Below are 25,271 nucleotides of genomic sequence, written 5' to 3'. Positions count from 1 at the left end.
AAAATTTGTAACTTTTTATCTAACATTATTTAATTCTAAAAAAATAAAAAGTTGAGGAATCGCAATCGGAAAAAAAGCAAAAAAAAACAAAAACAAAACACTTTAATTAATGCCCAATTTCACAATAGCCTATAGTTGAGGAAACTGCATATTTTTTAAGGTTAATTCCACCAGTAACCCTTAAAAAGTTGAAAATTTTGTTAAATATCCTCACAAAATGAGTAATATCATGATTACCCATCATGATATTACTGATTTTGTGAGGATATTTAGCGAAATTTTCAACCATTTGGAGAGTATTATTGGTGAAATTAACCTTTTTTTGTAACCAATTTTTAATGAATTAGCAGAGACAGTAAAAAGCCTAAGGATATATATGATATCAAAAAACTTTGCTCCTCTAATATAATATTAAATAAATAATTAAATATTATTATTTTTATATAAATTTTTTTCGAACGAATAGAGACATCAATCAAAATCGGTTGAATTTATGAAAAAATAATTGATAGTCTCAGGACCTAAGACAGCATTTAATTATGATAATATGACTAATTAGTAAGGGATAAACTTTTCAACAGTATCTCCCACTTTTCACAGCATTTGCCCTGCTTGTCACGCAAGCAAGCATCTGGCTAAATCATTTCATACTCATCATTAGTTGCTAATTATAGATTTTTATTTTTTAACTTCATAAATCTCTCCCTCTGCTGATCATAGAAATGTTGTAACGCAATAGCATCATGTCTCACTTCTGCTTCAGTACTAAGCCCTCTCAATTTTATTAGATTCTAAGTTTAATTTTCACGCTCGATCGCTATCCATCGCCATAAATTCAGTCCATTTTTTCGCTTTTGTTATCTCACTAATAAGTGTAGGACGGATGTAACATATTCCTACATAATTATTCCTATCAGATCACATCTTTTGACAAGCACACGACCGATTTTGTGGTAAGTCGATTACGATATGATTACGATATAATTGAATGCTTTATAGTTCTTTCTAGTGTGCTTTCGTACGGGAGAAGCGTGTGGATACATGCTTTTTACTCTGGGCCAAACAAAGCGTATGTTTTCGAGCGCGCTTTGGGTTTGACAGTCCGGTTCGAACTTGGGTCAGGCCATAAAAGTTCGGCCCAAAAAAACTAAAGTTTTTTAGCCCGGCCCGAAAGTTTGATTCATTGCTGCAACTAATATTGTTTTAGACTTACGTGCCGTGAGAAAGTGGAAAGTATCTTGTTTGTTTTCGTACGGAATATTGCATTCTGCATATCAGAATAAATTGGTTATGATATATTTTCTGCCGGTAGGGTCCCACCGGAGAACGCAGAAGTATATTCCTATATATTTTTATCTAACTTTATTTTATCTAATAGCGTCAGATAGGCCTCAATACCAAACTAAGCTTTAGCCATGCATATCATAAACAACACACTTTTTAATATATCGAGAATAGAATAATTATACCAAAGAAAAAAAAAAGAAAAAGAGCTCTCTTATTGCTTCAGAATCAAAGGACATTTCAAAATGATTAAAAAAAAAATGCTTCTTGTGTTTATTTCTTAATTTATTAGGTGATGGATGATCACTGAGCCATTCAAAAACCTCAGCAATTATCACCACCGGGTTCATGTACAAAAAGAATGGCTATTTTGTTAATCTATTGAAGATCATATAAAAGAATATCCTATTTCTCCTCCAAGAAACTTAAAAAGGAAAAAAGAATGATCTACTACAAACTTGGTGCTATGGTTAGATTTTTGAGCCCATAGTTGCAGTTTCTAATTGATTTGTAGAAGTTGAGAGGCTTGAAACCAATCTATCTAATGCTTCTTTCATCCACAAGTGTTCACAACCTTGCTTTGCTTCTGCCACTGTGACCTGTTTCACAAATTCAGTGTCAAAAACTTATAAATTTGATCATTTTTAAACTTTTTTTAAACTAAAATACGAGATTACTGATGCCAGTTTCGACTAGTATCTGGAATAACTTCTTGACAAAATGCAAAGTTCGCAAATTTTGCTGTAGCCAAAAGCTGAATGAGCTTCTGAATAGGCTTTCGAACTCCATAAGCAAAAGCTCTAAACCGTAAGGACGAATAATTTAAAGCACTTTTTCAGAAGCTCTAGCCAAATCAACATAGCATTCACGCGCACTATTTCACTCGAATAGGAATTAATCTACCTACCCATTGTCGCTTGCGCGTGTTCATCTCGGGCCACTGAGCTAATTCCTCAGTAACATTCAGAGGGAACATAATCCCCTCATAGATCTGCTTATATCTCCTGCTTATGTACTTCCAATTGCCGAGGCAACCCTACAATGAAATAAGCGAAATTTGTTTTAAAACATAAACTAATTGTGCGATCGCAAGAACTTTTAAATTTAATTTGCGAATGCAGTGTTTACCTCAACAATCCCTCTCACACCTGCTTCCTCAAATGCTTCTCTAGAGGCTGCTTGTTTTATCTTCTCATCGATTTCCCACCCACCCTGGTGATGTGATTTACAGTACAAGATTATTAGGATAAAGTGATTAAAATAAGTTACCAAAAATGATGTGACATAATTGTTTCTCAAAACATAGTTAATATTGCATAAATTGCAAGTATATGTACTTCAAGTAATAATTACCTTTGGGAACATCATTCCATGCCCCTTTTGTGAGCTTATGACAAGCACCTCTATTGCTTCTTCAGCAATCATGTTGCCAATGTCAAAGGGCTTGTTGACCTTAAACTTGTAGGGGATACATCTGCAATTTTTTTTTTTTAAAAAAAAAAAAAACAATTTTAGCTCAACAATGCTTGTTTTTTGTTTTTGTTTTTTTTTTTTTTTGAGATCTTGTTTATAGGGTAGCGTGTAACATTCGAGACTATGCAGGATTATACACGAAAGATCTTTTTGCGAGCCAAAACCAACTCGAACTTAAAAGGAGTTGAAAAGGGGTGTGATCACAAAGAGAATTTACGAACCCGACGACGATGCGGCCGCCGCCGCTGCCGAACCGCTGCTTCTCTCTTCCCTCCCGCGCCACCGCGCAAATCATCTCTCCCTAACAAGTTCTTGCTCACCACAACACAGAGGGAAAGAGCGAAAACAAATATTTTGAGCTCAATTGGGAGGCAAAGAGAGAGGGCCTCTTTAGATAGAACAGGACCATAGAGCGCATATATATATAGATATATAGAGAGAGAATAAATGGGGACAAATTTAACTTTGTTTATATATATATATATATATATATATATATAATTANTATATATATATATATATATATATATATTATTATTTTAGATTTGTCGAAAAGTATGTTCAAATGAAAGTTTTGAAATAATATTAAAACACCCCCCAAAAAAAATAAAAGCGCGTTTCTGCGCTCCCCAGCGAGCTTCCGACTTGCTTCCCATCTCACTCTTTATTTATACTTAGACTTAGAGAGAGGAAGCACAACTGCGGTGGCCCAAACGCGGAAACGGAGACCCGTGTAGAAAATATAAATAAATACAGAAATCTGAACCCGATAGAGATTTATTAGGCTTCGTTTGGAATTGCGAAAAGATTAAATTATCTACGGTAAAAAAGGACGATGAAAAATATTTTATTTATTTTCATACATAATATATACGGAAACGATATATTTTGTGTGATCTTATCGGAAAATGTAGAAGCATATCCTTATTTATTTTTATCTTTAACTCTATTTTATCTAATAGCGTCAGATGAGACTAAGCCTTAATTCACGGTAAACAGAGGATAAATCTCTAATATTCGAATTTTCAGTTTCGGTTGCGAATTTTGTTACTTGTATCTGAACTGAACCAGAAACCGAATTTGTATAAAAACTTCTTTTCTTTTTTCTTTTTCTTTTTTCTTTTTTTGTGGGAAGTGGGTACCGTTTTAAACTTTCATATCTGATGATGAGGTTTGGATATAATTTTGTATTTTGATTCTTTTTTTATTTAGATTCAATTTCGGATTTTGCGAAAAACGTGTGAAAAATGATTTATGGACGTTCCCAATTTTATCTCTTCTGGGCCTTTTTTTTTCATTATTATTTTTCTTAAAGATGATTAATCAAAGTGAATCCAAATTCAAATTTTGCATTTTCTTTATTATAATAAAAATGTCCGTAAGCTATAATACTCATACTTTTTTGGATCAAAGTGGAATTAAAATCTGAATTTTATGGAGCGCCAAACAAGAAAATCTATTATACGGCCAACCGAAAAATTGGCAAAAATATACGGAGACCCCTCATCAACAGGCATATTCTGAAATACCCCTGCAAAGTTTAATATTTTTAATTGATGCCACCTTAATTTTAAAATTTCATTTACTTGAGTTTCTCTAGTTAGTAAACTTTAATATTTTTAAAATGTTATGGTCTCTCTTAGCTCTTAGTTGTCAATTATTTTCAATCAAAAGTGTTAATTTGATAAAACTATTCCTTAATTTGGTAAGATTCCTAATTTTAGTTGATAGAAATTACACAATTGCAAAAAAAAAAAAACTATATAAATTGATATTACTTCAAATTATATAATTATTTTCTGGACATAAAAATAAAAAAAAAACTTCAAATACCACTCATGTGGTTTCACACTTTTTTACTTTAGTATTCTATAATTTAAAATGTATCACTTTCATATCCTGTATTTTTATTTATTTTTTTTTGTTATTTTTTTTCACTAATTTTTTTCGTTAAATCAGTGACAAAGTTAAAACTAAAAAAACTAAAGTGAAATAAAACTATAGATAGAGTATTGAAGTTTTTTGTATAAAAATTTAACGTAAAGTATACGGACGGACCGACGAAAAAGAAAATATATATATATAAATATTAAATTGATACACGGGAAATATGCAAGTACTAAAAGAAGAAAATGTTTATTGAACTTTTGAAGTGATCTTAAATATATATAAATATAATAATGAACCGAGATAAACGATTCCACGCATCTATTGAAATGGATAGAGGAAAAAAAAAAAAAAAAAAAAAAAAAAAAAAAAAAAAAAAAAAAAAGCTAGTCATTATCATGACCAACATTTTCAGCAGTCACACTCAGAATAAGAATAAAAAATGATTGGCCAACTAGTACTTGGATAAGCCAAAAAAAACCTAAAAAAAAAATGGGCTACAGGAAAAAATTGCAATTAAGTGAAAAGCACTTGGAATAAACACGGTTTCTTCCCTTGACCAGAACATGGTGTGACCACACCAGCAAATGAGTTGCGTATTTGATGTGAGCAACTTGTTACTTACTTGGACCAAGCAACCGGAACAAAGAACTGGTCAAACTGGTCCAATCGCTATTAGTCCAATCACTACTTAGGCTTATTTTGGTATTGAGATAGATCTAACGCCATTTGATAGAATGAAGTTGAGAAAAAATATATAGATATATGCTTCTGCGTTTTCAGATGGGACTGTAGAAAATATATCGAAATGCAACATTACGTACGGAAACAAATAAAGTATTTTTCCAATCGTCGTTTCTCATCTTACATAACGTAATCTCCCCGTAATTCCAAACGAAGCCTACTAACGTAGAGTTGAAAAACTAAAATATCCACCTATAGACTACAGCCTACGACTTTGAAAAAGACTCAAATCTTTTTTTTCTAGAATAAACTTCAAACATCATCTATGTAATTTCGCACTTTCTCATCTTAATACTCTATAATTTACAGTATATTGATTTAGTATCTTGTGATTTCTTTTTTTTTTTTTCCTTTTCGTCAGCTCCTCCATTAATATTTCGTTAAATTATATACAGAAAACTTTTTCGTCAGCCCCTCTATTAACATTTCGTTAAATTAAATACAGAAAACTTTAGATATCTCACCTAGATTTATCGAATATTTACTTTAATATCTTTTAATTTTAATTTTGTCACCGATTTAACAAAACAATTAATGAAGAAAATAATAAAAAGAAAAGAATAAAATCACATGATACTAAATTAATACACTTTGAACAACTGTAGGGTACTGAAATAATAAATTACGAAATCAGGTGGTATATGAAGTTTTTCTTTTTTTTCTAATTGCAAACATGCCACAGAGATAATTCATTAACAACTGCTTTGAATAATGAAGCGCGTGGACTGCGACTTTTTATGATTTTGAAGCTTCATTCAACATTAGGTCACAGAATATTCAACCACAAAAAGTTAAAAAGAACTGCCAAAAGTTTTACTAAGAAATACTGAAACCAGAGAAAAAAAAAACAATTTGAAAAACTAGCACAAAAGTATGCATTTGGGTACGAAACAAAAGAGAGAGTTCTTGTAAACATGCATTTAAATCAACAGCAACAAAAAGCACACGTCTATCATAGTACCAGAGTGTTTGAGCCAAATAATAATGAAATAATAATAATAATAATAATAATAACACATACAAGAACAAGTCCCCCAGATGAAAAGCTTAATTTTCCAAGATGAGGATCTCTTAATTTCTAAAGAAAAGCTTAAAAAGCGAAAATGAAAAAGGAAATAAACTAAAGAAAAGAACATCTAAATGATTGCGGCACCTTCTGTTTTTTTACCTTTTAAGCATTGCAGTTTCAATTCTATTGTTGCAACAAATGAGTTGGCAATAGAATCTTTGGTTTCAAAACTTCTAGGTTTAGAGATAGACAATCATAACATTATAGAAACAGTGAAAACAGTTTTGCAGTTCCACATAATTTTCCTACCGGTAAACAAAAACAGTTCCACAGATTCCACAGAACTCTCCTGCCTCGGCACAGCGGAGTCAATACGCGAATTAACAACAACGGGTTTGCAAAAATTTCACGACCTTGGAATCTTGTGTTATCAGGACTCGCTGTCGGAATACATGCTCAGGACTCGCTGTCGGAATACATGCAACGAGTTCAATGGAAAAACCTTAGATAATAAGAAAATACTGCGAACCCAAAAAAAACCCCAAGCATTGCAGTGACGCATTTGTAATAATTCTGAGTGCAACACAAGGGGGCAATCCAACAGGTTATTGGAAAAACAACATAACTTGGAAATGCAGTGACGCATTTGTAATAATTCTGAGTGCAACACAAGGGGGCAATCCAACAGGTTATTGGAAAAACAACATAACTTGGAAAAGCAGAGAACATAACCCCAAAAATAAATCAAAGTAGCAAAATTCTAAGCGGCGAGAAAGTTGTTTCAATCAAATCAATGGAGAATTAAACTATAGAAACTGGAAAGGCCACTTCACTTAACACATAATAACAAGGAGAAAAAGAAAAAGGCACCGAATACTACCCTGACGTAAAACGACTAATCTTTTATAAAGATGTAGAACTACAATGATTTATGAAAAGATAACCAAAGCAAACACAGTAATCACTATGAATCAAACTAAAGTCAGAAATAAACAGCTACATCAAGTCGACCGTCCAGCGAGAGGCAAAGAAAATTCAGATAAAAGATCGTCATAGCATTGATATCTGCGTATAAATCAATTGTCTCACAGAATAACCTGAAGGTGTTCACTGAACAAATTTTCGATAGATGTTACGTAATTATCATCTTAAGAATCCACATGTTGACTACTGCGGGTAAAAGCATCAAACTTTTACAAATAGGAGCAGTATTAGAACATGAAATGCAAACACTAAACAGTGAAGTAACCCAGGCCAAGATCACTTATAAAGTTTTGCATATTATTAAGATCTCAGCAAGTACGAAACATGGGACTAAAGTAAATAAAAGCAACAGACAAATGTTCAAGAAAAACAACACAGAATTGCTATGATCTTACAAGATCTACCGAAATAACTCACCACCACAGCATGCCATTTTCAGCTCAAGCACCATCAATCAAATTCCGCAGCAGTTTGATTCAAATTATGCAAAACAAACTCAAATTGGGAGGGGAAACCCTCCGCGAACGTCAATCCGCAAGTGGCGAGCAGTTACTGGTCTCCCCGGATGAAAAGGCGCAATAATAAATCTATAATTCTTCGAGTTGTGATTAGGAAACGAAATGAAGAGAGAGAGATGGAGAGTTGGATGGTGATCACCGGGCGGTGGTGTTGAGGCCGAGGAGCATGCGGTTGGGGTGGTCGCCGGCGGGGATGTAGGCGACGTTGGGGGTCCGGGAGAGGTCGGCGGCGATCTCCTTGGCGGCCTCGATCCTGCGGAGCTCGATGAGGCCGGTGCCGGCGGCGGCGGTGGCGTCGGAGATGAGGCGGGCGGCCTGGGACTCGCCCTCGGCGCGGACGATGGCGGCGCGGCGCTCCTGCTCGGCGCGGGCGACGAGGAAGCGGGAGCGCTCGGCCTCCTGCTGGGCGACCTGCTTCTTCTCGACGGCGAGGGAGAACTCGGCGCCGTAGGCAAGGTGGGTGATGGCGACGTCGTCGAGGACGATGTTGAACTCGCGGGCGCGGCGGACGAGGGCGTCGCGGACGAGGGCGGAGACGCGGGGGCGCTCGGTGAGGAGCTGGTCGGCGTTGAACTGCGCGACCACGGCCTTGAGCACCTCGTTGCCGATGGAGGGGAGCACCTTGTCGTCGTAGTCGGTGCCGAGGGAGGTGAAGATGGTGGGGAGGCTGGGAACGTCGGGGCGGGAGAGGAGGCGGAGGGAGAGGCTCACCATCTGCAGGTCCTTCGTGCCGGAGGTGGAGGAGAAGGTGTGGGGGCGGGTGCGGATGTCGAAGATGTAGGGCTTCTGGAGCCAGGGCACCAGCAGGTGGGTGCCCTCCCCCACCGTCTCCGGGAGCACGCCGCGGAACCGGTCGAAGATCACCGCGCGCTCCCCGCCGTCCACCGTGTACAGCGACGCCCCCGCCACCGACGCTCCCAAGCCCAGCACCGCCGTCGCCTTCGCCAGCCCCCTCAGGAACGACGCCGCCGCCGCCGTCCCCGCCATTGCTAGGGTTTTAACTCCCACGAGCTCCCGAGGCCGGAGGAGGAAGGAGACGACGAACGCGGTTGGAATGGACCGGAACGGAACGGGAAGGGTTCAAGCCCTAGAACTAAACCCTAACTAATAGGCTCTCTCTTGCTTGGGGAGGAAGAAGAGATGCCTCGAGATTCGGGAACTTAGCTTGGGCCGTAGGGATGGTAGTGTGATTCGCGGGAGAGATTCACTGGAGCGACCCAACGCGAGAGCGAAAAGATTGGACCGGGACATGTTTCGGCCCAGTTATATTTGGTGGGGCTCTGGTCCGGGCCCGATCTACAATGTCGCAGGCGAGAGTTTAGTCGTACAGACACAGAGTAGTTGTTGCTATATACTATACTATTCTAGTTTTAACTATGCACAAATTAACTAACAGTGTTTGCTGCAATTCGAAAAGATTCAGATCACCCATTTTCTTTTTTTAAAAAAAAAAAGAAGAAGAGATATACAGGCTACTGAATGTGAGAAGTGGAGTTGCAGCAGTTGCAACTGCATATAGTCAGAGAATTTGGATGTAACTGTAATTGCAGTATTTTCAACCGCATGCATTAGACAACTATATCTAACCAAACAGACATAAATATTGAGAACACATGACGTGCCGTCTCATGGGAAGCTCCAAAGAGGACATGATTGTTATAAAGAATTGCTATGTTGTAAATATCCACAATAGGGTACATGCAAATTGCAATAACTTCAACTTTTCATCAACAGTTACCAATCAATGGAAGGTTACAAATGGAGATCAATCTCATGCAAGTTCGCAAAGAATGAAAACAAATGGACGGAAAGCCGATAAAATTGCTCCACGATCACAAATAATGTACCGAAAGATCTCGGTGAATGAAAAAAAAAAAAGGGAACAAGAAAAAAAAAAGCTGAGATTTCCTTCAGAGCACCTTCAGCTTACTAAGATGCTCCAAAAGAGAAGTAGCTTTGCGCTTGGCGCGGTCCGTGCCGGTCTTTGTGAGCTCGGTGAGCGGAATAAGCGCACCAAGCCGCCCTATGCAAGCGAGGTTCTCACTATCCTTCTTGCACAGAGCAAGCAATATAGCCGCTGCGTTCTCCTTATTTCGTGGCTGTCCCGACCTCAGCAAGTCTATCAAAATAGGAATAGTGTTCACCTTAGTTACAGCCACTCGACAATCTTGGTGGCTCACAAGAACCGACAGTAGAGTCAATGCTTCATCTATCGCCCCGTTGTTTGCCGAGTCTTGAAGCATCGTCACTAACGGGCTAAGAATCCCAGCCCGAACCGCCCTGACCTTGTTTGCCTGGTAAATACACAGGTTGAACAGTGCGGTCGCAGCATCCTTCCTCCCCCTCGCGCTGCCGCTTTGTAGCAGATCAACCAATGCATCGATTGCACCCGGTGTGCTACCAACACTTATCTTGTTCTCGTCTATGAGGGATAAGCTGAAAATTGCTGCTGCTGCATTTTCTCTCGCCTCCATGCTACCGAATTTAAGGACTTGGATAATAGGGAGAATAGCGCCGGCTAGAGCTATTAGTTCCTTGTTGTGGTCGTATATAGAGAGGTTGAGGAGAGAGGTCACTGCATGTTCTTGGGTTTTTTGGTCTTTTACTGATAAGAGAGAGACCAGGGCAGGAATGGCTCCGGCTTCTGCAAGCAGTATTCGGTTGTCGGTGCTTCTTTTTGCTAAGGATCTTATTTCGGCGGCGGCAGATTTTCGCTCTTCTAATGATAAGCTGGAGAGGTTGCGAACTAGGGCTTCAATGGCGGCTCTGTCGCCGCTGACCTCTTGGAAAGAGCCATCGCTCTTTCTGATCCATCCGGTGGTTGCTCTGGATGGCTGCTCGATACCATTTTCTTCGCACCACTGCATTATTAAGCTTCTTAACACATAATTAGGGGTCAGTGTGAGGTTTTGGAGCTTCTGTTGAGTCTTTGGGCAGGTCCTGTTTCCACAGTCAATCCATCTTTGAATGAAAGAGCGCTCATAAGTCTGTAATCAGAATGGCTAGATCATCAGTACAATTGTATCAAACATATTCTGCGACTTCGCAAAAAAAAATCCTTTTTCATTTTTGTTAAAGGGTGATAATTTTATTTCTTTCGGCACCTCTAACCTAATTTGCTACATCTAGGACCAGACAGTCAACCAGTATATCATAATAACACGAGTTTTAAATGATCGACCTGCAGGCTTAAACTACGGTTGCATGCTTTTGAAATTGTGCATGAATCATTCAAATTGGTATGACTAGACCCATAATAAAGGGCCGGTTTAGTCCTAAAAGTTAAAAAGCATGCTAAAAGTGCTAAATGAAAAAAACTCTTTTTCAACGTATATTGCAGATTTAAGTTCATTAGATGGCTCTATTCTTTAAACATTCTACCTGTCCTGTGGATACGATAACTGGATCCCTCATCAGCTCCAGAGATATTGGACAAAGGAAATCTGCAGGAATGACTAGAGATTCGGATTTCTTATCTTCCTCCGAGGTCTTCTTTACTACATCGCAATCGGGTCCCACAAATTTCAAAGAATTGGTGGTTTTAGCCTTCTCAAGCCTTTCGATTACAAAGGATGTTAGCTCCTCAACAACTTCGTTAGACTTCCCATTTATTTTTGCAATCAACATAACAGTTTCGCGGAGATCATGGTTTCCATCTACAATATTCTTTATCTGCAATGTCTCGGACTCATTTGCTGCTCGCTGTTTGAGTTCTTTCTCATAGCAAGATAATAAGTCATGAATTTCCGGAAATAGTTCGGCATCTGGAATCCCATTTTTCTCTGTTGCTCTTTTGAGTTGTGCACACACCAGTAGAACCTAGAAAAGATTCACATTAGAAAAGTGGTCCAAGCAAGAATCCCATATAAGAGAAGTATATGTTTGTTTGCTTTTACCTGTTCTTGGACTTCATCTGAAATTTCAAAGTACTCATACGGCAGTTCTGCAAGAGCTTTCTCCAACAACCACGTCACATATTGAAACTGTACAGCAATATTCTTTCCCTCCGTATCCTTTACAATATAACATGAAGGCTAATGAGGAGGGCAACATAGTTTATACATATGAAATTTGCAAATATTTGTTAATTGAAATTTTATAAGCGTGAAAAATCTCGATGAGACAGTCCAAGTGATGTCATCAATAAATTTCAAATTTATAATGAAAAAAGCATATGTAACAGAAGCTGCATCTAGATAGATCTCAGTCACATTTACCAAAAAAAGGCTATATGCATTCGCGCAGGTGACAGATCCTAATAAAATTATAAAGAACGAACACATGAACAAACACTAGAATTATGTAACTGGAATCAGCAAATTACAAAAGAACCTGAAAACAAAAGCTGAGAGAATCAATATGCCACTAGTGCACAGCACACGCTAACAACGATCTACTGAAAACAGTACATGAGGCAGAAACCATCTAGATTGAGACTGCAAAAGCATAAATAGTCAAGTAACTGTGAGAGGAACTCTTACTAAGGATTTGATAGCAGCATTTAACAAAATGCAATGTAATGGACATACGGAGCTATTGCCGAGTTCCACAACGATAAGAAAAAATTAGCAAAATAGAGTTAATGTGGAAAAATACTTTGGCTAAAATGGATAACTCTGAGTAATGATTGATAAATGCAAGGTTGTTAACAAAATTGAGACAGGACAAATGAAAGGAACACACATCAGATTTCAAACAAACGGCACAGAAGCTTTGTTCACCAGATTTGGGAGTTACAATTTTAATTCCGATACTAAATTCAATCAAACACAATTTAGCTCATCTAATCGACATTGTTGGTTTCTAGGTTTTGAACGTTATCATAGTAACAAGCTTCCATAAGGCGTTCGACGAAATTCCTGAGAGATATAGATCAATGAAATGAAGAACTGATTCACGAACCACTTAAACCCACTAAATTCTAGTTGATTCGAAGGTGTCGAGGTAAGACCCTCATCATAATCCACAATGCAGAGAGAGAGAGAGAGGGAGAGATAGAGGCTCTTACAGAGGCGTTCTCCGAAGGAGGAAGTGGGGATCCGCGGCCGACGAGGAGGAGCCGCTTAGCCGCCTCGAGCGCCACCAGAAGCTCCTCCAAGCGCGCCACCGGATCCGCCGCCGCCGCCGAGGACGACGTCGACGACGAAGCCTCCCCCTCCGCCGCCGCCGCCGCCGCGGGGATCCCGCCTCCCCGGGCGGCGAAACCCGCGATCTCCTCGAGGAGGTGGGAGAGGAGCGAGACCTTACGGGCGAGGCGGAGGCGATCGGCCCCGATCTCGGCTGCGGCGCCGCCGCCCACCGCGGAGATCTCCCTCGCTACGGCCACGAGGGCCCCCGAGACCCTCCCAACCCCCACCTCGGCCTCGGGCGCGGACTCCGCCATTGGAGGGATCGCGATCGGGGCGGGGCGGCGAGAGCGATGGCGATGGCGATCGCGACGAGAGGAGCGCAGGGCCTATCCAATGTCAACGTCATAGGATATTATAATATACGGAGAGAGAGAGATAGATAGAAAGAGAGAACGAGGCTTCACGACGAGAGGAAGAGGAAGGGGAGGGAGTGTGAGGTCGAAGGAGTGTGGTGGATATTATTAAATTATTACTATTAAATTTTTATTAAATTATTATTAATTTCATTATTAGCCAATGAGATGACGCCGAATGAGGTGACGTGGAGGGATAGAACAAAGAGTCGTCGCATCGGGTACGGGTTGTGTCGAACAGGGAACAGGTCTCGTAGCGAATGAGAGGGTACGCATCGTGGACCCGGTGGCCGGTGGGCCCTAATTTCTTTTGCCTGGACCTAGACCACGGTGGACCGATCTTGGGAGATTTAACAAAAAGATTTTAGTATGAAAATTTGAGCTGCTACAAAACACCCAATGGATACACATCTTTTTTTTTTTTTTTGGCAAGACCCTAAATTTGAATTAAATAAGAAAAAACTAATAATGCTAGAAGCCGACTCGAACTTAAAATCTTCTACTTTGATACCATATAAAATATAAAATAATTATTATACTCTAAAAACTTAAACTATTAAAAAATATTTTTTATATTTTTTATATTTAACAAAAATTATATCTGATAAAATATAATTTATAAAATATTATTAGGAAAAGTATTATATTAATTACAAACTATTGTTGTATATATTTCTCCATAATACTACTTTTATATATTACTGATAAGTCTACATTTACACAATACATAATTTTGATTACTACATATGCATATTTTAAAAGTGCTATATAAATTTTCAATGCAATAACACATGTAATGATAACATTAAGCACGGTTAAAATCAGTTTTTTTAAGTTATGATTTTTTTTTGACAAATTTTTTTTTTACATACAAATAAGCTTTTGTTTGGTTGGGGATTAAGGATGGAATAACCACTTAACCCCCATATTATCTCCAAACACCCTAAAAATGGGTGGAGTTAGCTAATCCCACCTCAAATATGCTATTCCGGGTTAGCTAACCTCATCTAACCCCACCAAACCCCAACCAAATATAATTTTCTATTCATAATAACCGACTATCTTTCTTATCCCACTTACTCCAACCAAATACTATTTTTCACTATTCTGAACTAACTCCAACCCCCAACCAAATACAAAAATACTCTAACCCTATATTAATCCTGAATTTAACTCTATCTCTGGAATAACTGGTTTTTTCTTAACCCCAAATCAAACGATAGCTAAAATATTGCAGTAAAAGGATGAGCTATATTTATTGTGCTTTTATATTAGAAGAATAAGAGTAGACTCAAAATTTGTGTGGAAACCAAACAAGTTAGAGGGTATTCTTCTAGGCTGACGTGGTGGACCAGGTTCACACAACAATTTCTTTTGAGAGGAGGATTCTAGGAATAATATCGGAGAGGGTTTATTTTAGGGAAAACTTCCAAAAAAAATTTGGTGGCTTCGTACTTTTTTATTTTAGTATTTTATGGTTTAAGCTGTACGAAGTTAGTAACATATGGTTTCGTACTTTTTTACTTTAGTACTTTGTGATTTAAAATGTATCAAGTTAATACTTTATGATTTTATTTTTGTATTAAATTAGTACCCTGTGATTTTATTTATTTTTTTTATTATCCATTTTGAGATATTTTTTTTGTTAAATTAGTGACAAAGTTAAAACTAAATGATACTAAAATANATAAGTCTACATTTATACAATACATAATTTTGATTACTACATATGCATATTTTAAAAGTGTTATATAAATTTTCAATGCAATAACACATGTAATGATAACATTAAGAACGGTTAAAATCAGGTTTTTTACGTTATGATTTTTTTTTGACAAATTTTTTTTTTACATACAAATAAGTTCTAAAACAAAATTGCTAACTTTAGACCTTACAAAAATATTGCAGTAAAAGGATGAGCTATATTTATTGTGCTTTTATATTAGAAGAATAAGAGTAGACTCAAAATTTGTGTGGAAACCAAACAAGTTAGAGGGTATTCTTCTAGGCTGACGTGGTGGACCAGGTTCACACAACAATTTCTCGTGAGAGGAGGATTCTAGGAATAATATCCGAGAGGGTTTATTTTAGGGAAAACTTCCAAAAAAAGTTTTGTGGTTTCGTACTTTTTTATTTTAGTATTTTGTGGTTTAAGCTATATCAAGTTAGTACCATATGGTTTCGTATTTTTTTACTTTAGTACCCTGTGATTTAAAATGTATCAAGTTAATACTCTATGATTTTATTTTTGTATCAAATTAGTACCCTGTGGTTTTATTTTTTATTTTTTATTATCTATTTCGAGATATTTTTTTCGTTAAATCAATGACAAAGTTAAAACTAAATAGTACTAAAATGAATATTCGATATACTTAGGTAGGGTATCTGAAGTTTTTTGTATATAATTTAACGAAATATTAAACCATAAGATACTAAAGTGAGCAAGTGCGAAACCACAAGGGTGTATTTGAAGTTTCCTCTTTATTTTATTTGTATTCGGCTAACAAAATTGAAAAAGAGTATATGTAACAGTTGGGAACAGCTATGGTGCCACTACGAGGTAGTTGGCGGGGTGTTTGATGGCAAATTGTTAAAATATTTTAAAAAGTATATATATACATATTCAATGGTTTTAGATTTTGTAATTTTGTTTTCAAATTATTTTCTAATATTACTTTTTGTAAAAAAAAAATGTTATTACCTGTTTTGTGCATAAGTTTTGGATAAATGTTTAGAAGATTATTTTAATTTCTATAAATATTCAATAGTTTATTCTAAAAAAAAAATAAATATTCAATAGTTGGGAGCATAGTTAGTTAATTCGCGTTTAATACGCGAATTAAACGGCGATTTTTTTACATACGAATTAAACGGAGATTTCCGTATTTTTCCCAAAAAATCGGAAAAAAACGCGATTTCTTCCTCAAAAATCATTATTCGCGAATTATTCGCGATTCGCGAATAATTCGCCCAAAAAATCGGCGATCGCGGTCGCGGACTCGCGGCCGAGGGCCGCGTCGTCGCCGGCTCTCCGCTCGTGTCGTCGCTGCTCTCGTGGCCGCTCGCGTTGTCGCCGCTCGCATCGTCGTCGTCCTCCGCCGCTCTCGCCGGCGCCGGGAGCAAGGCCGCGGCAGCGGATCCCATCTCCTCGCCGGATGCCGTTTTGGGAAAGTTGAAGTTGAACAGTAATTTTTGCGGGGCTTTTTGGGAGCATGGAGATGCGCGGTCCACGAGGCTATTTCAGCCTCGTGGACCGCATGAGGGGGAGGTCCACAGTGGACCTCCCTCTCATATATATATATATATATATATAAATTTTTATTATAAAATAATATATTTATTTAGTTATATATATTTATTTATATTTTATATATAAATTTTATATAATATTTTATTTATAAAATTTATAATTATTTATTACTATTTTTAAATATATAATTTATGTATTATTAATATATGTTTATTATTAATATAGGAATATATTTAATTAAATATATAAAAATTATAATAATAAATATATATAGTAAATTAATATTTATATACTTATTATATTAGCCGAATTTTTGATCGCCCGAATTTTTAATTGTGAACGTATTATATCCGTATAATTACATATCCGAAATAATTACCGAACCGTTTTTTAGCCGTGATTTTTCAACGAATTAAAAAATTAAAAAACGAATTTTATCCGAATTATATCCGTACGCGAATTTTTGGCCGAATCCGAATTAACTAACTATGGTTGGGAGTGAGCTCTTCACGTGGACTTAAAATTAATTGCTTCGAAAATGTCCCGACTCGCAAAGAAAATGAACGGAAGGTGGAGAATTTTTACCACCGATGGATCTATCTGTTTGCATTCCCTAACTAGGGTGGCAATCTAGCTCGCTGTTTCGTGGCGGCCAGCTCGTGTTTGGTTCGAATAGCTCAGATGTCGGATCGCTCCGTCGTTTAGTAAACGAGCCGAACATGAGCTGAATTTTCAGCTCGTTTAATAAATAAGCCGAGCACGAGCTGGAGTCAGCTCGTTCGTGTCGGCTCGATAACAGCTCGAATACATATATTTATATTTATATAATTTATTTAATTTATATTTTATATATAAATAAATAATTATATATATATATATATTTTATTATTTTTTAGCTAAAAATAAAAATATAAATGCGAGCTTAATTATAAAAAGACTCATTTATATGTAAAGTTTCAACTATTAGATAAAATCTAAATGAATAAAATTTGATAAATTTATTTTTTATATATATTAATCTAATCATTTTTAATTTATTCTAATCTTTTTTTGGGCAATTTAGTCTTGCATCAGACATATAATTTGTGTTCGATAGAAACTTACAAACAAAACTATCTAAATAATAGGCTATTTTAAATTAATTATTCAAATTTTTTTAAAAAATTTGATTTTAGTATTTAATTTTTTAATTTGTTTAATTTGAGTTGATCCGCTGCACTTCTTCTTCGAAATTTTTTTTTTATCTTTTATATTTATAGATTTAGTTAATATATTTTATACAATTCTTGTAAATATAAATTTATTAAAATAAGTAATTAGTTTAAATTTTAAAGTTAAATTGAAGTTGAGTGACTCAATTAAATAAATTAAAAAATTGGATCATAAAATCATAATTTTGAAATTTTGAATTGTCAATTTAAAATGGTTGTTTTGATAATTTTGTATTTTTATTTCCACCTAGAACAAAAAAAAGTTTAAGGGATACTTAAGTAATTTAGTAAGGCACGAGGCCAAACTCTCCCCAAACTAAGGATGCAAATAGATCCAGATTGGTGGAGCTCTCGCTTTGATTCGTTCTGAATGAAACGGTAAATGAGAATAAAAAAACATAATAATATAACTAACGTTGAATCAATTCCGAACCATCAAGTAAATGGTGCGAGAGATAGAAGACCCTTTTTTTTTGATCTATCTCGATTGGTTAAAAATTCGTCAAAATTTGCTATAATCGTCCCGAATGAAGCAGTAATGATGATAAAATATGAAATTAAAATTGATCCGCAATCAATAACCAGCAGGCTATCAACTCTAGTAGCTTGCTGGTGGATCATTCGGGAGACCAGGAATGGAACGAACTTTCGAAATGATCGACCGGACTCCCTGCTAGCTGCTCACAAGTTGAAGTCACTAACAAAGTTTTGGAAACATCTCCGCCCAGTAAATCTGCTCCTTCACATTCCGTAAGTTGAAATCACTGACGAAGTTTTGGAAACATCTCCGCTCAGTAAATCTGCTCCTTCACATTCCGTAATTTTTTTTTTAACTCTTCCCGAGGTCTTAGATGCCTCACTCTGTAGTCTTATTCAATTTTTTTTTTTTATGAATGAAGCGGGTAGCGTGCTATTTTATCCACAAAAAAAAAGTTGATCCGCATTGATCCGACAAGAAATGGAGGCAGAGGTGTAAGACCCCTCCCGGATCCGACCCGTTTGCTTCCCTGCACTGAACCACCCCTTCTCTCTCTCTATCTCTCTCTCTCTCACCAACACACCCCCTCTCTCGTTTTCGCAGCTCCTCCCTCTTCGTTCGATTCTTTGTCGCCTCTTCGTGCGTTCTCCTCCCCTCTCCGATTCGTATTTTGCTAGTTTATAGATTTAATCACTCCTCTTTGTTTTGAAGTAAATTCTAGGGTTAATCTAATTTTAGCTTGTTCCGCTTTTTTTTTTTTTCGTTCGATCGTATTGGGAACGAGCGAATCCGTTCGTTTCATTGATGTGAATTTTGGTTATTTGTTTCGATCATCGTGTGTAAAATGATCTACTTGTCTCAATGCACTGATGCTGTAACAAGTTTATGGAAGGATTTAGGGTTTTGGAATTAGGGATTAGGGTTAACTTTGATCATTTCATACGAAAATGTCATTTGCTATCAGATTTTTGACCTTTGTAGGTTTTACATTTTTTTTTTTTTTTTTTGCAGTTAAATGATTCGGCTAATGTTTAGATTTGTTAGGGGCAAGTGTTTGCTGAGTTGAAGTGTTTGTGATATATTTGCGCTTTATCGGTTTATAGTTGACGCATCGTCTATAGTCTTTTCAGTAAGGAGTTGTGCGGCGACACCGCAGCTTTCGAAAACCGTTGTTGGAGTAGAGTTTTGTTACGTAAGCTGTAGGAAATTCGTTAAAATCCTTGCGACATATATCCAGTTGAACTTAGAAGCAATTTCGGGTTCAGAAGCTCATTTTAGCTTCTTACTCCAGCCAAAATCTCTCGACTTTTTTGCCTGCCCTTTGCTTGATTTATGCTTCTTGATCGCTTCTGGTAGCATCGCTGGCAAGGCTGTATGGTAGAATGCCTTCCTTGGCAAGTGTCAATACATGGCATTTTAGTTAAAAATAGTTTGTTATTCATCCATTGTTATTATCTACTTTCCTGCTAAAATATGACACTTGAAAGGAGCGAGCAGTAGGATTTAGAAAAACTATGTTGCACACGTGGCTGTGCATCTCTCTGCATACACGACGCAAGCTAGAGTTTAACCAGAAGTTATATCTAGTTAAACTTCTTTTACTTTTTGTTCCGCATTGCATCGGTGGCAGTAAGAGTTCGTTGAGGGAAAGGGAATTCGACCAAGTAAATTTTGCCACGTGGTACCTTCGTAGCTTCATTTGGGGTTTTAAATTGGAAAGAAAAGGAAAGCGCAAGCATGCAACTTGTGGCTGCATGCGAGGAGTTTTGTTTCCACTGTTAATGTCTAATTACTGTTGACTCTTCTGCGTCCCTTTCTACTTGTCGCTTCCTCCGTGTGGTATGAGAGACCGTTATACTAGTATTCCATGTCGTATTCCACAAGTTGTAGAGCTTGAGCTAATAATAACATGATAACCTGGTATCAATACCTTTGGTGATATATGTCATCTTCGCCGTCAAACTTGAAAATTGAGTCCATTAGTTCATACACGCAATTAATTACATACCATGACAAAATTCCAAAGCACCTTATTTGCTTGCTTGATACGTCGACCATCCACTCCTTGAACTTACTAATTTATATAATATGAGAACTAGCTTAAGAAAGTTAATGAAATGGATCAATTTAGTAATTAATATTGGCCATACTAAATTTAAGTGAATTGCATAGTAGTCTTATGTTCTCATGTTTCATCCATGTACTGTTACAATTAAGCTCCTAGAATTTACGTGTCACACCTCTTATTACTTGTTTTGCCTCTAAAATTTAGTTTTACTACAGTTTTCTGCAAAAGCTATGTTGGAGTCAATATGCACCATGGAATATATTGTGAATTGTTTGGTTCTGAATGCTGCTGGTTTCCCTAGACCACAGGTCATAGATATTGCTTGTAATTTTTTGTACTATCCTGCATGATTTGTAATTTGGTAGGTTTTCTTCGTATTCTATACCAATGTGCTCTATTTATTTGCTCTCGGTATTCAACTTATCTTCAGGACCGCCATGGCTGGAAGAAATCGCATGCCTCGCCAGCCAATGAACAGTGATCTGCATGGGTACCGAGATGGCCCCCCGCCTCCCTTACCACGAGTAGCTCGTGGCCACGCCATGCCGCCTCCTCCTCTGCCCTTTGAGGAAGAAATCGCTCTCCGTCGTGACGAAATTAGGAGAATTGTCGCAGATAATCGACATTTAATGGACGAGATTGTTGCCCTCAGGAGAGAGTTACCTCACGTCAAAGACGAGCTCCATGTCTTAAGCCAAGCCATGCCTAAACTCCGTGCGGAAAAAGAAGCTGAGACTAGGGAGTTAATTCAGAGGGGTTTAAAATTAGAGGGGGAGCTTCGTTCTCTCGAGCCCTTTAGGGAGGAGTTAATGCAGTTAAGGTCTGAGTTTAAAAAGTTGGAGGCTTTGAGGGAAGAGATGTCTGCAAAGGTTCAGAGCATGACAAAAGAGTTAAAGCATCTGCAGATGGAGAACCAACAAATGCCCATTCTGAGAACCGAGCTTGATGGTTTGCATCAGGAGCTCATGAGAACCAGGTACGTTGGTCGAGGATTTTATTTGTTGTCTGAGGCCTTGTGTGTCTGCGCTAAGCTATTGGGTGGATTTTGCTATTGTTGAGTAGTGATGGTAGAAGAAGTACTAGTACATCTTTCATGCCAAACCATTGGTTCCCAATGGAAAGGCACGTGGGTGGGAGTGGGAGATCATGGGTTCAAGTCCTAGTGCGAGGAGCCGAGGACATGGGTAGGGTTGTAGGGGGGCTAAGCTCCCGATTCTCAAAAACAAAAAAGGAAAGAAAAAACTTTCATTGAAAACCTTTCCAACGTGGCAACATCTTCTCTCTTCCAAAGGAGAGAAGCTCCAAACTGAAGCTTCTATTCTTCAGCCTTGAGATCTCTTTTTGGCTTCTCTCTGTAGTGGAAGCTCCAAACTTTTTACTGTTAAAAATTTGGACATTTTAGTTTCCAAATAGCTGTGTTTGACAAATAAAATAGTTTAGGGTTTTCACATTTTAAAAGAAACGGAGCTTTTGCTGTTGTGGGAAGCTAAAATGAGCAGATGGTCCAGTCTTGGGTTTCCAAAGCAGATGGTCCAGTTAGGGCTTTGCTGCTTCTACGGTAATTTGTTAGTCTTGGGCCTCTTGGCCGAATTTTAATAAGAAGGCTATAAGTGCTTCTTTGAACAGCTTTGCTTATCGTGTAAATTTGCAAATGCTTTAAGCCAGGTCAAAAAGATCCCAATATTGGCAACTCTTGTTGTAAGTTAAATTTCTTGCTCTACTTTTAATGGACCTTTTTAGCAGGACTGCTCATGAGTATGAGATGAAAGCAAGCGCCGAGCAGATGGAGCAGAAGCAAGCGATGGAGAAGAATCTCGTTTCTATGGCTCGAGAGATCGAGAAGCTGAGGGCCGAGCTGGAGAAAAGAGGAAGAGGACCTGGTAAAGCATTTGTGAAAACTTACAGAATTCTCCTACACGACAGCAGTACATTTATCAAAAATTGCAGAATTTTCTTACACTACAGCAAATTTTGAAGTTGTTTTGAACAAATTTTGATTCTAGTACAAAACGATTACAGTTATCTTTTGTTTTTTAAGCTGTTTCTAACTCCCAACTCCATATCTTCTTTTTATAGTTCCTGGCCCTTACGGAATGCCGAAAGCCAACCCTGAGATGGGGTTCTCCGGTGGGTTTCGCGAGGGTTATGGTGCGGACAAGGGGTTCTACGGTGGCGGGCCTTGGCCGCCATATGATTCTCGTGGTTTTCCTCACCATTGAATCTGTTGCCCTCTCTCTGCGTCTCGCCCTCTCTCTAACTCACAGTTGTTTTCTTGGTAAAGCTTAAGAATTTAGTAAATGGTATCTCTATTTGGTTACTGTTTAGGTCTCATGGTCTATTTTAATTGGTAACTGATGGAAAAAATTGGTAGCAGAGACTGTATGTGTGTAAATTCAGGTGGCTTATGGTTGAGAAAGAATTTCCAATTTGAGCAGTTCAAATTCTGCTGTGTTTTTGGTAGGATGCTGAGAATCATTGGTGCTCATCTTGTGTTTAGATTGCTGCATTGCATCTGAATTTGTGGAATTACATATCTACCCCTGCAAATGCACATATTTTTTTATATTAGTAAAATTGTATTAAAACTTGCATGAATTATGTCCCAATTTTGTTCAAAATTTTAATTTAATTGGCTTAGTCATTTGAGTCAAAGTAAGCAGTGCATAATTTTATAATGAAAAATTAGGCTAAATTATAGTTTTGGTTCTAAAATTATGAGAGGCGTGATATTTTGGTCCTCAAATTTTTAAATTTTAATTTGTTATAATTTTTGACTTTTTAACTTTCTAAATTGTTATGATTAAAGTTTACGACCTAATTTAGTTGACGGAATGCTGTGTGATATGCTAATATTTAGTCTGCTCCGATCAGAAGTTGTAAAAATTGAAGTCTGCTCCGAGTCAGAAGTTGTAAAAATTAAAGTTCTAGAATTAAAGCTCTCACGCTTCATAGTTTGAGGACCAAAAAAAGTATAATTTTTCTTGAAAAATTATATTCATTTCAAGAAAAATTATATTCAAATTGAAATGCATGATTGCGTAGAATAGAAACAGAAAGAAAAAAAAATCAAATTGAAATTATATGATACCAGTTTATCTAATGAAACATGTAGCTCATATATATATATATATATATATATATATATAGAGTCCGGCTGAGGTACTATCGATAGCACCAAAGATTTTGTGCTATCGAGTTTTCCACCGTTAGATTTAACCATATGATTATTTTTACCCGTTAGATTATACTATTCAACTAACCATTCACTTAACCCTAGGGGGCCCACATCATCCTAACTACCCATTTCTCAATCCAAGGGCTAAAAAATCAATAGCACCAATAGTTTGGTGCTATTGATAGTATTCCAGCCTAGTTCTCTCTCTCTCTCTCTCTCTCTCTCTCTCTCTATATATATATATATAAATAATATATATATATAATTCCGGCTTGCTATGCTATTGATAGCATCCAACACTCTGATGGCTATCAAGTTTTCTGCCGAGTAGAATTAACTCTAATTATTTTTAATCACGTTAGATTATCTATTCAACTAACGTACTTCACTCTATCCTAAAGAAGGTCAATCATCCCTAACCGCACATTTCTTAATGCCAATGGCTTAAAAAACTAATCAGCAACCAATATATTGGTGCTACTTGAGCAGTATCCGCCATAGTTATATTATTATACTTATATATATGTATATATATATGGCTAGCTAATACTTCAATAGTCCCCAAAGCCCTTGGTACTATTGAGTTTTCCCGGCCGGTTGGATGAAAGGATGTGCAGTTAGGATGATAGTGGTCCCCTAGGGTTGAGTGGGTGGTTGGTTTAATAGTATAATCTAACGGGTGGAAATGATCAAAGGGTAAATCTAATGGTAGAAAACTCAATAGCATCAAGGGCTTGATACTATCGATAGTATAGTAACCGGACTCTCTTTCTCTCTCTCTCTCTCTCTATATATATATATATATATATATATATATATCAACTAAAATTTATTTCACTATATTATTTATTTTGCATACGAAAAAAGAATAATTTTGAAATAGGTCCACCTACATATTGAAATTTAAAATATGTGTTTTTATGTATAATATGAGTCCGGCTACTCTCTTGATATATCTGCCGTTAGATTTATCCTTTGATTATTTCCATCCGTTAGATTATACCATTTAACCAACCATCCACTCAATCTAAGCAGACCACTAGTATCCTAACCGCACATCTTTTTATCTAACGGTCGAAAACTCGATATTACTTATCAATAGTAACATATATATAGAGAGAGAGAGTTTGGTTACTATACTCTTAAGAGTATGATCGCCTTCGTACTCATAAGTCGTTTTTGATGATAAAGCTTCTGAATCGACGATCCATACTATTAAACAGTTTTTAGAGAATTTAAAACTTCTAGAATTCAAATTTTATAATTTTTCGATATCAGTTACCTTACGATCAAAAGCTCACAAAATTGACAATTTTTAACGGCTGGTATGGGATACTTGCTAGTTTAACAGTGCAAAAGAATCGGAATAGGTTGAATTTTTGATAAAAAATTCTATTCACTACCTAGATAAAGATCAATAACTCCGATCTTAAATTGAAGGATCCAATCATCTATTTTTAGGATGTTGTTCGATTTTAACCATTTATTTTATGCCGGCTTGATGGATTTTATTATGATTTCGAAAAATTACGAAATTTATTCCTTAAAAATTTCAAATACTCTAGATCATATTTAACGGAGTGGATCGTCGATTCGAAAGCTCCATCATCGAAAATAACTTATGAGTACGAAAGACCTAATACTCATAAGAGTATAATAGCTCCACTATATATATATATATATATATATATATATATATATATATATA

At 36.8% G+C, this 25,271-nt stretch overlaps 4 protein-coding genes across 5 annotated transcripts; 1 reads left to right on the top strand and 3 right to left on the bottom strand.

Annotated features, from left to right (window-relative positions):
- Positions 1,477-3,191, bottom strand: LOC109725474 (nudix hydrolase 17, mitochondrial-like). The gene is made up of 5 exons (XM_020254674.1): positions 2,979-3,191; positions 2,638-2,758; positions 2,413-2,496; positions 2,192-2,320; positions 1,477-1,883 (listed from the first exon to the last, which is right to left on the bottom strand). Exons 1-5 carry the CDS (start codon positions 3,050-3,052, stop codon positions 1,755-1,757), a joined length of 537 nt encoding a protein of 178 aa, XP_020110263.1. The 5' UTR covers positions 3,053-3,191; the 3' UTR covers positions 1,477-1,754.
- Positions 7,904-9,018, bottom strand: LOC109725968 (prohibitin-3, mitochondrial-like). Its single transcript, XM_020255378.1, has one exon. The coding sequence runs from the start codon at positions 8,884-8,886 to the stop codon at positions 8,035-8,037; it is 852 nt and encodes a 283-aa protein (XP_020110967.1). The 5' UTR covers positions 8,887-9,018; the 3' UTR covers positions 7,904-8,034.
- LOC109726012 (U-box domain-containing protein 10-like) lies at positions 9,526-13,466 on the bottom strand. Its single transcript, XM_020255445.1, has 4 exons — positions 12,908-13,466; positions 11,796-11,912; positions 11,281-11,718; positions 9,526-10,886 (listed from the first exon to the last, which is right to left on the bottom strand). Exons 1-4 carry the CDS (start codon positions 13,280-13,282, stop codon positions 9,810-9,812), a joined length of 2,007 nt encoding a protein of 668 aa, XP_020111034.1. The 5' UTR covers positions 13,283-13,466; the 3' UTR covers positions 9,526-9,809.
- Positions 18,865-22,851, top strand: LOC109725970 (protein FLX-like 3). Of its 2 annotated transcripts, none has more exons than XM_020255382.1 (4): positions 18,865-18,959; positions 20,819-21,364; positions 22,132-22,268; positions 22,465-22,851. In XM_020255382.1, exons 2-4 carry the CDS (start codon positions 20,826-20,828, stop codon positions 22,605-22,607), a joined length of 819 nt encoding a protein of 272 aa, XP_020110971.1. In that variant the 5' UTR covers positions 18,865-18,959; positions 20,819-20,825; the 3' UTR covers positions 22,608-22,851. The 2 variants fall into 2 exon arrangements, with proteins under 2 accessions (XP_020110971.1, XP_020110970.1); XM_020255381.1 differs by having other exon boundaries at positions 22,129-22,268.

This window comes from Ananas comosus, linkage group 20 (genome assembly GCF_001540865.1).
Source record: "Ananas comosus cultivar F153 linkage group 20, ASM154086v1, whole genome shotgun sequence".
NCBI lineage: Eukaryota > Viridiplantae > Streptophyta > Magnoliopsida > Poales > Bromeliaceae > Ananas > Ananas comosus.
The sequence above is the reverse complement of the archived record's forward strand: the minus strand, read 5'-3'. Positions and strand labels throughout refer to the sequence as shown.